This window comes from Salvelinus sp. IW2-2015, unplaced genomic scaffold (genome assembly GCF_002910315.2).
Source record: "Salvelinus sp. IW2-2015 unplaced genomic scaffold, ASM291031v2 Un_scaffold1117, whole genome shotgun sequence".
Classification (NCBI taxonomy): domain Eukaryota; kingdom Metazoa; phylum Chordata; class Actinopteri; order Salmoniformes; family Salmonidae; genus Salvelinus; species Salvelinus sp. IW2-2015.
The window spans coordinates 80228-95250 of NW_019942734.1; the positions used below are offsets into that span (position 1 = coordinate 80228).

The window sequence follows — 15023 nt, forward strand, 5'->3', positions numbered from 1 at the left end:
CCAGATGAGAGAGACAGAGACAAGATGACCAGAGACAAGAGACGAGAGACAGAGACAAGAGACAAGAGGACAGGAGACAGAGACAGGCAAGCTCTCTCTGTCTCTCTCTCTCTCTGTCTCTCTGTCTCTGTCTCTGTCTCTGTCTCTGTCTCTGTCTCTGTCTCTGTCTCTGGCTCTGTCTCTCTGGCTCTTGTCTCTCATACCAACAATTCAATTCAAGGGGCTTTATTGGCATGGGAAACATATGTTAACATTACCAAAGCAAGTGAAGTAGATAATATACAAAAGTGAAATTAACAATAAAAATGAACAGTAAACATTACACTCACAAACGTTCCAAAAGAATAAAGACATTACAAATGTCATATTATGTATATATACAGTGTTGTAATGATGTGCAAATATGGGTTGTATTTACAATGGTGTTTGTAATTCACTGGTTGCCCTTTTCTTGTGGCAACAGGTCACAAATCTTACTGCTGTGATGGAAAACTGATATTTCACACTATAGATATTTATCAAAATCGGGTTTGTTTTTGAATTCTTTGTGGATCTGTGTAATCTGAGGGAAATATGTGTCTCTAATATGGTCATACATTGGGCAGGAGGTTAGGAAGTGCAGCTCAGTTTCCACCTCATTTTGTGGGCAGTGGGCACATAGCCTGTTTTCTCTTGAGAGCCAGGTCTGCCTACTGCGGCCTTTCTCAATAGCAAGGCTATGCTCATTGAGTCTGTACATAGTCAAAGCTTCCCTTAAGTTTGGGTCCATCACAGCGGTCAGGTATTCTGCCACTGTATACTCTCTGTTTAAGGCCAAATAGCGTTTTGGTTTACTCTATTTTTTCGTTAATTCTTTCCAATGTGTCAAGTAATTATCTTTTGTTTTCTCATGATTTGGTTGGGTCTAATTGTGTTGCTGTCCTGGGGCTCTGTGGGGTCTGTTTGTGTTTGTGAACAGAGCCCCAGGACCAGCTTGCTTAGGGGACTCTTCTCCAGGTTCATCTCTCTGTAGGTGATGGCTTTGTTATGGAAGGTTTGTGAAACGCTTCCGTTTAGGTGGTTGTAGAATTTAACATCTCTTTTCTGGATTTTGACAATTAGCGGGTATCGGCCTAATTCTGCTCTGCATGCATTATTTGGTGTTTTACGTTGTACACGGAGGATATTTTTGCAGAATTCTGCATATAGAGTCTCAATTTGGTGTTTGTCCCATTTTGTGAATTCCTGGTTGGTGAGCGGACCCCAGACCTCACAACAAGGGCAATGGGTTTTATAACTGATTCATGTATTTTTAGCCAGATCCTAATTGGTATGTTGAATTTTTTGTTCCTTTTGGTGGCATAGAATCTTGCCTTGTCTCTCAGATCGTTCACAGCTTTGTGGAAGTTACCTGTGGCGCTGATGTTTAGGCCGAGATATGTATCATTTTTTTGTGTGCTCTAGAGCAACGGTGTCTAGTTGGAATTTGTATTTGTGGTCCTGGTGACTGGACCTTTTTTGGAACACCATTATTTTGGTCTTACTGAGATTTACTGTCAGGGCCCAGGTGTTTTTTTGCCTATTTTAATCGCACACTTGTTGTTTGTGTACATGGATTTTATAATGTCATATGTTTTTCCACCAACACCACTTTCCATCAATTTGAATAGCAGACCCTCATGCCAAATTTAGTCGGAGGCTTTTTGGAAATCAACAAAGCATTGGAAGACTTTGCTTTTGTTTTGGTTTGTTTGTTTGTCAATTAGGGTGTGGAGGGTGAATATGTGGTCTGTCATACGATCATTTGGTAAAAAGCCAATTTGACATTTGCTCAGTACATTGTTTTCACTGAGGAAATGTACGAGTCTGCTGTTAATGATAATGCAGAGGATTTTCCCAAGGTTACTGTTGACGCATATTCCACAGTAGTTATTGGGGTCAAATTTGTCTCCACTTAATGGATTGGGGTGATCAGTCCTTAGTTCCAAATATTGGGGAAGATGCCAGAGCAGAGGATGATGTTTAAGAGTTTTAGTATAGTCAATTGGAATTTGTCTGTATATTTTATAGTTTCATTTAGGATACCATCAACCCCACTGGCCTTTTTGGGTTGGAGGGTTTTTATTTTGTCCTGTAGTTCATTTAAGGTAATTGGAGAATCTAGTGGGGACCTAGAACTAGCGCCTCTGTTTTGTCCAAGTTTAAAAGTAAAACATTTGCCGCCATCTACTTCCTTATGTCTGAAACACAGGCTTCCAGGGAGGGCAATTTTGGGGCTTCACCATGTTTCATCGAAATGTATAGCTGTTTTTCGTCTGCATAGCAGTGAAAGTTAACATTACATTTCCGAATGACATATACCATCTCTCTCTCTCTCATACCCTCTCTCTCTCTCTCTCTCTCTCTCTCTCTCTCTCTCTCTCTCTCTCTCTCTCTCTCTCTCTCCCCCCCAGATGTACCACTCGGACCACATAGTCGATTTCCTTGACCTCTCCTTCACCTGTCTCTTATACACATCTAGATGTGTATAAGAGACAGGTGGAAATCCTTGACCTCTCCTTCACCATCCCAATCCCTGGAGCCGTGGGCCTAGCATCAAACCACTGAACCAACCCCCTGTCCTATATCCCTCCACATATCCTTTACCCCCACCCCAGCACTCACACAGCCTTTTCCCTACCCCCTGTCCAAACCCCCATACCCAGAGGACCATGGACAGCCCCCCCAAGCTGTCTGGCGAGACCCTGATCGTTCATCACATCCCCCTGGTACACTGCCAGGTGACTGGGGGTCGGCAGGGCTACAGCGGAGGAGGAGGGGGGTCCCTGAAGAGATCGAACCAACCAGAGAACCTGGGCCTGAGCCCCACCACCTCCCTCCCTGAGCGAGATGTTCTCCAGAGGGAAGCCCTGGTGTACAGCAGCCTCATCCAGACCTCTACAGGAGGAGGGAGAGGAGGAGGAGGAGGAGGAAGAGGACGAGGGGGAGGAGAGAGTGGAGGACACGGAGGAGAGAGAGGAGGAGGACGAGGGGGAGGAGAGAGTGGAGGACACGGAGGAGAGAGAGGAGGAGGACGAGGAGTAGGAGAGGGAGGAGAAGGAGGGAGAGGAGGAGTAGGAGGCGGCAGCACAGGTAGCGATAATTTGTCTGTGACGTCCAGTAACTCGGAGGACCAGGTGATGGTGGCCAACACTCTGCCCAGGGTGAAACCAAGGGAACAGGCCAACACTCTGCCCAGGGTGAAACCAAGGGAACAGGCCAACACTCTGCCCAGGGTGAAACCAAGGGAACAGGCCAACAACCCTCTCCGGCTCCGCTACAACCCTTTTCTGCTCAACACGGAGGAGGATGATGATGAGGAGGAGGAAGAGGACGAAGACGATAGTGATAATCTCAACGGTTACCTGGAAGATTCATCCTTCCATCTTCATGGCAATACAAACTCCGCCCTAGATGAGGAGGGAGACGGGGTCACGCCCTTTCACCTCCACGACCTGGGGTTCACCACACACGAGCCCTTCCTGTTGCAAAGCACCCTGGGAAAGCACTCCTGGGGCTGCTCTGGGGAACGGGACTCCCTCAGGGGTGTTGCCTCCGATCTCTCCGCCCACCTGGAGGGCCTAGACCTGCTGGTATTGGATGGTCCTCGCCGACACGGCAGCAGCGGCTCCACCCTCTCCATGGACTGCGGAGAGCAGGAGTGGGCTGAGGATGAGGAGGAGGAGGAAGACCCAATGAGGGGTGGTGGGAGGAGCAGTAGCCAGGCTGACTCGTCTTCCTCCAGCTCCACCCATCAGCTCTGCTCCTGCTACGGCCTCTCACAGACGTTTCACGAACACTTCCCGGAACAGTTTTCCCAGTCGTTGGAAAGCCAGCTGGGCTACGGCAGCGTATCGTCCTGTAACAGCTCGGATGGCATGCTGGTCAACTTCAGTGCCATTTATAACAAGATCAATAACAGTGTCCCTTCGACCTCCTCCGAGCCACCTCCTCCTGCCACAACCACCAACCTGAACAGTTCCACTGACCACTCCTACACCTCCTCTGTCTGCACCTCTTCTGTACTGGATGGGGAGGCAGGGAGCCCAGGAAGTGCCAGAGACAGGGGTGCTTTCTACCTAGACCTCCACACTTCCCCCACCGAGCCCCCCAACTCTCATCAACCCTCTTGCTCCTCCAATAGCACCCTGCCGTTTGGACTCCACCCCCACACCAACACCTCCTCATGCACCTGCTCAGCCGAACACCAGGGGGCTCTAGATCTGGACGCCAACTGCAATTCTTACCAGCCTCCCCACCACTCAGACTCAGGAAGTGACCTCACATCCTGTCTGCAGGTATGAAATCCTAAATCTCCTTCTGTTGAGCCTTCGAGCAACTGCTTCATGGGCGCCGTAGTATGGCTGCCCTCTGCTCCAGCCTTTCCGAGGGGATAAAGAGGGAGTCCATTTCTAGTTAGAATTGTATTTAATTGCACAATAAAGTAATCATTCTTCTGCTTCTTCTTCTTCTTCGGCAGAGCCAGGCCCGTCTGGTGGTAGCCACCCAGAACTACTACAAGTTGGTGACCTGTGACCTTTCATCTCAGTCGCCCCCGAGCCCTGTGGGAAGCTCCGCGTCGTTTACCAGCTGCTCTGACGAGCACAGCAAGGAAAGCCCCGCTCCTGACACGCCCAACGCCACCCAGCCAACCGAATACTACCTGTTCAGACGGCCACCTGGGGGAGAGGAAAAGGAGGCAGAAGAGGAAGATGAGGAGGGAGAGTTGTCACATGTAAGTGGAGAAGGATGTTGGTTCTGTAGCTCAGTTGGTAAAGCATATTGCCTGTAACACAATGATAGAGGGTCCGATGCCCTGGACCACCCATATGTATAAAATGTACTGTAGGTCACTTTGGGTGAAAGTATTTGCTAAATGGTATAATTCGTTTTTTTTAAAGAGTCAGACAGAGTTCTGTTTTTTTTTTTTATGGGGGATGATATGTAGCTCAGAGGTTCAGAGAGGTGAACCAGTGTTACAACGTAAAACACAATATCTCCAGGGGTAAAAAAAAAATGCTCTTGATGACTTAATGAATGACAACTCAATTCATATTACAGAGATCAGATAAGGGAGCTGGGGATTGAGATTTCAATTACCAACATGTACAGTACCAGTCAATAGTTTGGACACACCTACTCATTCTACGGTTTTGCTTTATTTTTACTATTTTCTACATTGTAGAATAATAGTGAAGACATCACAACTATGAAATAACACATATGGAATCATGTAGTAACCAAAAAAGTGTTAAACAAATCAAAATATATTTTATATTTGAGATTCTTCAAATTAGCCACCCTTTGCTTTGATGACAGCTTTACATACTCTTGGCATTCTCTCAACCAGCTTCATGAGGTAGTCACCTGGAATGCATTTTAATTAACAGGTGTGCCTTGTTAAAAGTTAATTTGTGGAATTTCTTTCCTTCTTAATGCGTTTGAGCCAATCAGTTGTGTTGTGACATGGTATGGGTGGTATATAGAAGATAGACCTATTTAACAGCATCTCAGATTGCAGCCCAAATAAATGCTTCACAGTGTTCAAATAACAGACACATCTCCACATCAACTGTTCAGGGGAGACTGCGCGAATCAGGCCTTTCATGGTCGAATTTCTGCAAAGAAACCAACCTCCGTGTCTTTGTGAGATGCAGAACGGCTGATCTCTGCATGTTTGGTTCCCACCGCGAAGCGAGGAGGAGGAGGTGTGATGGTGTGGGGGGTGCTTTGATAGTAACACTATCAGTGATTTATTTAGAATTCAAGGCACACTTAACCAGCATGGCTACCACAGCATTCTCCAGCGATACTCCATCCCATCTGGTTAGTAGGTGTGTCCAAACTTTTGACTGGTACTGTACCCTCCTTGTAGCACCATAAGGAAATGTTATAACTTAGTATGACCTCCGACTTCTATAACCTATTCGGTAAAGTAATGTATAATTTGCACTACTAAAGGAGTTATTGATACAGTTGAAGTCGGAAGTTTACATACCCTTAGGTTGGAGTCATTAAAACTCGTTTTTCAACCACTCCACAAATGTCTTGTTAACAAACTATAGTTTTGGCAAGTCGGTTAGGACATCTACTTTGTGCATGACACAAGTAATTTTTCCAACAATTGTTTACAGACAGATTATTTCAAGAGTTATTGATATGTTACAGTGTTCTTGTGTCACGTAGCTAGGAGTGGTGGGAATCAGACGCAGAGAGCAGAGGTTTCGGGGAAAACCGTATTTATTCGGTTGAAATGGTCATGCCAAAATCAACAGGCGAAAAATAAAGACCGACCCAAAACAGGACACCAAACAGTCCGGAAAAATACACAAACGTAACCATCCACAATCAAAACAGAGAACAAGCCCGCACAAAAGCAGGCGGGCATAGAAGGCTTAAATAACCCTGAAACAACCCCCAAACAAGAAACAGGTGAAACCAATACAGACATAACCAACAGAAAAAAGAAAAGGGAATCGGTGGCAGCTAGTAGACCGGTGACGACGACCGCCGAGCGCCGCTCGAACAGGAAGAGGAGCCACCTTCTGTGGAAGTCGTGACATCTTGTGATCAGATTTATATTGTTAAAAACATCCCACTCTATGAAAGTACGCCTTTAAAAACACAAATCCACTATTACACGTAAAGATATCACCTCACCACTAGAGAGACACTTTATAGAACAACATCTTTCTATTCATGAATTAGGTCGCGTCGGGATGGAAAAAGTTAATCCACCACGTAGAGGAGGTAACTATGACAACAAATAACTCCATAGAGAAGCCATGTGGATTTATACATTAAATTATGTATTTCCACACAGTTTAAACAAATAATTAGATTTCACCTCCTTCCTATAAGCCAAATATAGACCGTTATACAAGAAATACTGTCCATATCAGATTTTGCATATCGTTTATGAGTTGGCTCCACATATTCATGAACGGCTGTGCCTCATGTTCTTTGTGGTGGGCTATCTCATGAATTGATATGATGTATTTAGGTGAGCGGACACCTGGGGCGGTTCATTTGTGAGTTGCCCTTCTTGCCTGGTCCCATAGCCCATAATTCTGTATTTCTTTTGTGACTCATTTGTATAGAGGTAGACAAGAGGGGCCACGTCCCTGACTGGCTGATGAGTATCAACCCTGATTAGAACCACCTGCTACTCATCTGTAGTTATTTATAAAAATAAAAAATAAAATACAATTGTACCTACACACTAAAGAAGGCTGTAAAGCCGAAATGTCTGTGTACACTATCCCTGATTCAGTGAAAATATATATTTTTAAATGAATAATTCAGCACGTTTTTTTTTAACCTTTTATTTAACTAGGCAAGTCAGTTAAGAACAATTTTTTATTTATAATGACGGCTTAATGCGGTCATCTTTTTGAGTGGAAACACATTACACCTGTTCGTTTGTCTGAATTGGCACGTTTAATTGCTGGTTTGAGTCCCGGGCCAGGCGACGTAATAGACCATTACTACCATCTATTACCGTTGTACTGAGGCAGCTGGGAATCCTGTAAGCGTGTATTCCTGGAGAGTGTGTCTGTCCCAGATTCTGTCTACGTGCCTTCAGTGGGTGTGTTGTTGACCCAATAAAGAGAGTTCTATTTACAGTAGCTATCAGCGCTGCAGTCTGAGGATATCCATGCTATTATTGGGGTTCCCGAGTGGCGCAGCAGTCTAAGGCACTGCATCTCAGTGCTAGAGGCGTCACTACAGGCATCCTAGTTCGTATCCAGGCTGTATCACAACCGGCTGTGATTGGGAGTCCCGTAGGGCGGCGCATAATAAGTGGAGCGCACAATAAGTGGAGTGGCTGTGGGTATTGGAGGCTTGGTGAACTTGGATCTAACCCTTCTCTGTCCCTCTCTCTCCACAGCGTGATGAAGATGAGGAAGAGGATGACGACGAGGAAGAGGAGAGGAAGAAGAAGAGGGAGCAGCAGCAGATGGGCGGAGCCTGTTCAGACCTCATCATTGAGGGACAGGTGTACATTAACATCTCCCCTCCCGTGGTTGACCGAGGACCCATCGGAGGCGGTACTCCCCGCCCCCGTTCCCGTAGCTACGACCGGAACCTGAACAAGTCCCCGCCCCCTCGGCTCGGCTCATTGGAGCGCATGCAGAGCTGCCCTGTCCGTCTCAGTGAGGACGCCGCCCCCCTCGGCCCTCCCACTCCGCCACGGGTCACTTCCTTCGCTGAGATCGCCAGGAGCAAGAGGAAAAACGGAGGAAGCGCTTGCTCTCCTTCTCTCAGGATGGGGGGATGTTCAGATCCCTTCTCCTCCGCCCACTCGGCCCCCTCGGCCCACTCCCACTCCTCGGCCGACTTCTCCCCCATCCTGGAGAACCTGGGTCAGGGTCCGAGCCACAGTGTGCCCTTCCAGCGCTGCTACAGCCAGGGCAGTGTGGACCGCCACTCACCGGGTGGCGGCGCCAGAGAGACACACGCCACGGCTGAAGGTAAGAAGAGATACTCATTGGTAAGAAGAGGTAAGAAGGTAAGGTAAGAAGAGATACTCATTATATAATTACAGCACCTATTAGGAGCTGTAATTATATAAAATGATTACGGCCATGTTCCAGCCTGACTACATTGCAGTCGCCTGACAGATGTCACAATGCGTGGATAGGTATTTAACATATCAACTAACCACATCATATGATATAGCAATTGATGAACTATTTACACATATCAGCTAACCACATCAAATGATATAAGCACTCTGATGACTATTTAACATATCAACTAACCACATCATTGATATAGCAATCTGATGATCTATTTAACATATAACTACCATCAATGATATAATGCAATCTGATGATCTATTTAACATATCAATAACCATCATATGATATAGCAATCTGATGATCTATTTAACATATCAACTAACCACATCATATGATATAGCAATCTGATGATCTATTTAACATATCAAACCATTGATGCCTGCAGCGCGACTGCGACGTAACCAATACCTTTTTATTTATTAGGTGCCTTTGTGGACAGGAGATCCATTAAAATGATGTGCTTCCTGTTGCATAGGGTCGAGGGTCATTGGCTGAGGTTGTTTGGTTGATCATTGATAAGTGCAGTGGTACGATAGGGAAAGTTTGGTTGTTTGTGCGTTTTATTACACAACAACAACTGGTAAGAGGTGAGTTTGTACTGTATCTTATCTAACTTCATGTTTGAAGAGAACTGGGGACAGGGAAAAGTGTTGTGTGTGTACGTGCGTAGACTACTGAAACTCACTTTAATCATATAGTATTGTAAACTTTGTCAGCAAGGGGAACTGTGGCGAACGTGAGATGAATAGGAAAGTAGAGACAGTAGTTTGTACTGCAGAGAACAGCTCCCACAGAGCTATACTCTTGCTACATACACAGCTTCTAAGGCTATAGTGCTATAGGGTGTTTTGTGGACTGTGTTTTTTTTCTCTACTCTATGTATCAACTAGTTTGGTTTTCTACGTGCTTTATACAATATCTTTCCTTTCCATATTATGTTTGAACAGATAAGAATCGCTGTGACCAGATATACTCTGGACATACAGTAGCCAAGAGTTACAGTAGCCAAGAGGTACAGACAGTAGCCAAGATGTACAGTAGCCAAGAGGTACAGTAGCCAAGATGTACAGTGTTTGGGAACAGAATGAAATAGTATGTGTGTATGTGAGAGCGCAGGTGGTGATGATGATGATGATATAAACAGTAGCAGAACAGGCCTGTTCCCCCTGTTCACTGTGTTTGTCCCTTCTGATAATAACGCTTTGGTCCTTGACGTGTCCTTTCCATGCCTCAGGACTAAAGTGACAGTGTTTGAAAGTGTTTGAAATTCCTATGAGGAACATTGAGTGTCAGAGGACTAAGAATGGAATGTTCTAGTAGGACAGACAGGCCAGCTGTTCCCAATGTGGGAGGGACACAGGCATCAGTCCAGAGAGAGAGAGAGAGAGAGAGAGAGAGAGAGAGAGAGATGAGAGAGCGAGGAGCAGAGAGAGAGGAGAGAGAGAGAGAGAGAGAGAGAGAGAGAAAAGAGAGAGGAGAGAGAGGAGCGAGAGAGATGAGATGAGGGAGAGAGAGCAGAGAGAGAGAGAGAGAGATGAGAGGAGAGAGAGAGAGAGAGAGAGAGAGGAGAGGAGAGAGAGAGGAGAGAGAGAGAGATAAGAAGAGAGGAAGAGAGAGAGGAACCACACAATCACATTCCAGTCACACTAGAGTGGCAAACAACAGACGTACAGAACGAGTTGTCACAGTAAACAGGGGAGGGCAGCCTTTTCATTAGGTTGAGAATATGGAGCGTTGGGAGGGCTGGGATTAAGCCAGGAGATGTGGAGGACAGGGATTTGGGTGCAGTGTGGCTGGAGGTGTGGGGAAAGGAGGGAGGGAGGCAGGAGATGTGGATCGACAGATGGCAGTGTAAGGAGGAGGACTGACAGAGAGGTGAATGGAGGGAGGGAGGAGGGAGGGGGGCAGCCTGGTAGGTAGCCCCAGGGCTATAACGAAGATAGAATAGCAATGTATTGCATGTCAACTAGCACAGTGTCAACGTCACTTTCGTTTATACCCTGATGTAATGTTATGAAACCGATAACACACTATGGAATATATATATATAATACAACAGGAGCTAATAATAATATACTGAGCATTGTCTGGAATTATACATATTAATGGGTATGTGAGGGGGGGAGAACGAGAGTGAATCATAGATGAAGAGAGAAGGGGGAGAAGCTGGGGGTTGAAAGAGAGGAGAAGGAGAGAGGTGAAAGGGGAGGTTGAAAGGGAGAGAGAAGGGGAGAGGAGAGAGAAGGGGAGGTTGAAGGGGAGAGAGAGAGGAGAGAGAGAGAAGGGGAGGTTGAACGGGAGAGAGAGAGATTGACAAGGGGGTTGAGAGAGAGAGAGAATGAGAGAGAGAAGGGGAGGTTGGAAGAGGAGAGGAGAAGGAGGAGACGAGAGAGAGAGGAAAGGGGGAGTTAAAAAAGGGAGAGAGAGACTGACAAGGGGGTTGAAAGAGGAATAAATGGAGAGAGAGACGCAAGGGGGGTTGCAAAGGGGAGAGAGAGACTGACAAGGGGGTGAAAGAGGAGAGAAAGAGAGAGAAAGGGGGTTTGAAAGAGAGAAGGGGGCTGAAAGAGGATGATAATAAGAAGTGGAAAATAAGGAATTTTATACAGTTATAAAATAAGGGAATCATGAATGAAGTGTTATAATAAGGGATCAATTAATACAGTTATAATAAGGGAATAATTAATAGAGTGGTAATAAGGGAATCAATTAATCAAGTAATAATAAGGGAATCAATTATACAGTGTATAATAAGGAATCATTAATACAGTGTGTAATAAGGGAATCAATTAATACGTGTAAAATAAGGGCATTTAGGCTTATATACTGTTTATAACAGACTATGGGAGGCACACAGTACTAACATAGAGCCAGACTACATGGAACTCTATTCACATCAAGTAACTCATGCCAGCAGTACAATTAGATTTAAAAAACAAATGAAAAAACACCTTATGGACAGCGGGACTGTGAAGCAACACACACACCACAACACACACACACACCACACACACACAACACACACAACACACACACACACAAGCACACCACACACACAACAAGCTACACACAGCGCAGATTCTCGATAAATACTCACTATACATACACATGGATTTAGTACTGTAGATATGTGGTAGTGGTGGAGTAGGGGCCTGAGGGCACACAGTGTTGTGTAATCTGTGAATGTATTGTAATGTTTTTTTTTAAATGTATAAACCGCCTTAATTTTGCTGGACCCCAGGAAGAGTAGCTGCTGCTTTGGCAGGAACTAATGGGGATCCATAATAATAACAAATACAATATTCTGGGGTATTTCGAAATACCGACGGTATGATTTTTCAGTACCATTTTTTGTGGTTGGAGGGACCCACGCTTCGCGGGGGCTGCGGGGGTGTGTGCTACGCCACTGCTTATAACTATAAGTTAAGTCAGTGGAGGCTCCTCAGAGGAGGAAGGGGAGGACCATCATTCTCAGTAGATTTCTTAAAAATAAAAATAGTGAAGCATTAAAAAAGCTATACTTTTTAGATAAAACTATACTAAATATATTCACATGTCACCAAATAATTGATTAAAACACACTTTTGCAATGAAGGTCTACAGTAGCCTCAACAGCACTCTGTAGAGCAGCACCATGGTGTAGCTTGAGGACAGCTAGCTTCCATCCTCCTCAGGGTGCATTGACTTCAATACAAAACCTAGGAGGCTCATGGTTCTCACCCCCTTCCATAGACTTACACAGTAATTAAGGCAACTTCCAGAGGACGTCCTCCAACCTATCAGAGCTCTTGCAGCATGAACTGATATGCTGTCCACCCAATCAAAGGATCAGAGAATGAATCTAGTACTGAAAGCATAAGCTACAGCTAGCTAGTTGACTCAAAGAGAATGAAAGACAATAGTTGAACAGTTTTGAACAAATTAATATCTTCCAAAATGAAGGAGAATTAAGAGAGAGAAAGAGAGAGAGAGATATTTCGTCATTTTCCCCCCACTTTCAGTTTCACTTACTTAGCTGGAGAATGTAGAGAATGTAGCTAGTTTTTCCTACTCAAACACCCTGCTCAAACAGAGGGATGCTATGTTAGCTAGCTAGCAATGACTATCCAACACAACACTGGAACTCTACCAAGTCAATGTAAACTTTTGGTTGTATTAATTTATTGCCACCGGAGCCCACCGGTGTAACTGCTAAACTGCTTGCTGTACACTACTGCATGATTGTAACGGGTTTACTAACACGTTAGATCTAGTAGCTAAGTTGACTATGACGTTAATATGGTGAAAACGATGTAGGCTGTGTGTAGCTGTTATGGTATGAAAAGTTTATTCCCCTGGTCACAGACAGTTGTTGTATTGTACACTGAAGTCCACAAGCGAAAAGAAAAGGTGAGAGAAGGAGAGAGCGTAGATGCGAGAAGGTATTATTTATACAACGAGCAAAGTGATCATGCGGTAATACGTTATTTGTGGCTGTGTTTGCGTGTGATCAGTTCATTCCACTGATTCTGTTGAAAAAACGTTACTTAAAACGGAATGAAACGAGGATAAAACATACCTGAATTTGTCCAATAGAAACTCTCGTTTGCAACTGTTGGACTAATGATTAAACCCCTAGATCACCTAGATGCAGGCCAGAGTGTGCAAGGTGTTATTGAATGTGTCACTGTCTGTCACCTTGATGACTCTAATTTCTTTCTACCTACGTTGTGAACTTTACATCGTAAGCTAGGTTGTAGCAACGTCATGATTAACGTCATGATTAACGTCATGGTTAACGTCATGATTAACGTCATGGTTAACGTCATGGTTAACGTCATGGTTAACGTCATGGTTATTGGGAAAATTCTAGTATCATGTAGTAGCCTAAACCAAACCAAGCTAATGATGCCTACAGGGAGAGATGAGCTGGCTAAAAACCCTTAGCTGGATAATCGATTCATCCATGAAATAGGAGAGGAAGGGAGGAGAAGGGAGAGAGAGAGTGAGAGAAAGAGAGAGCGAGAACAAAAAGATAATTAGTTGACACATTGGAAAGAAAATACAAAAAAACAGAGCAAACTAGAATGCTATTTGGCCCTAAACAGAGAGTGCACAGTGGCAGAATACCTGACCCAAAATGAAGGAAAGCTTTGACTATGTACAGACTCAGTGAGCATAGTCTTGCTATTGAGAGAGACTGCCATAGGCCTGGCACATTGCCCACAAAATGAGGTGGAAACTGAGCTGCACTTCCTAACCTCCTGCCAAATCTATGACCATATTAGAGACACATATTTCCCTCAGATTACACAGATCCACAAAGAATTAGAAAACAAACCCAATTTTGATAAACTCCCATATCTACTGGGTGAAATACCACAGTGTCATCACAGCAGCATGATGTGTGACATGTTGCCACAAGAAGGGCAACCCGTGAAGAACAAACCCCATTGTAAATACAACCCAAGTTTATTTATTTTCCCTTTTGTACTTTAACTATTTGCACATCATTACAACACTGTTTACACATAATAGGACATTTGAAATGTCTCTCTTCCTTTGTATGTTTTGTGAGAGTAATGTTTACTGTTCATTTTTGGTTTATTTCACTTCTTTATTATCCATTTCACTTGCTTTGGCGATGTACACATATGTTTCCCATGGCAATAAAGACCCTTAAATTTCATTTAATTGAATTGAGACCGAGAGACAGACAGACAGACAGGCAGACAGACAGACAGACAGACAGACAGACAGACAGAACAGGGTAGACTGACCAATATAGAGGAGCGAATAGACAGGTAGATCTGCCCTATATTGAGAGGGATAACAGGTAGACTGCCCTATATTGAGGAGGGATAAGACAGGTAGACTGCCCCCTATTATAGAGGCGAGGGAATAGAACAGGTAGAACCTGCCCTATCTAGAAGGAGGGATAAGACAGGTTAGACTGCCTATATCGAGGAGGGATAGACAGGTAGAACTGCCCTATATTGAGGAGGGATATGACAGGAACTGCCCATAAAGAGGAAGGGATAGACAGGTAAGACCTGACGCAATATAGAGAAGGGATAGACAAGGTAGACTGACCAATATAGAGGAGGGATAGAGTGTGAAAGACAGTGGGACACAGAGACAGAAATATATATTTTAGACACTAAGAAAATAGTCCTTCATTTGTTTTTGTTATTTATTCTCTATGTTGAAGTCGTGATTAATTACTCTGATTTGACTCAACAGGTTTGTCAGATTGGATTGTCCCGCTGAAGAACTTCAATAAACAATTTAAATCAAATTCAATTGGGAGATATGGAAAAGGGAGGGGAGAAGAGAGATAGAAGATTAAACAGAGAACAAGCGAGAGGGTCATACAGAGGAAGAGAGATGGACAGAATAGAGGGAGTGGCAGAGAGGGTCTAGTTCCATCCATGTAACTGG

At 44.5% G+C, this 15023-nt stretch overlaps 1 protein-coding gene across 1 annotated transcript in view; it reads left to right on the forward strand.

Moving 5' to 3' along the window:
• The first annotated feature begins 2523 nt into the window (after positions 1 to 2523).
• The window catches only part of LOC112069777 (AP-4 complex accessory subunit RUSC2-like), a 25873-nt gene continuing 13373 nt past the window's right edge, over positions 2524 to 15023 (forward strand). Inside the window, 3 exon segments of the mRNA XM_024137153.2 lie at positions 2524 to 4316; positions 4499 to 4753; positions 7910 to 8492. Of these exon segments, the coding sequence (XP_023992921.2) occupies positions 2691 to 4316; positions 4499 to 4753; positions 7910 to 8492 (2464 nt within the window). The 5' untranslated portion in view covers positions 2524 to 2690.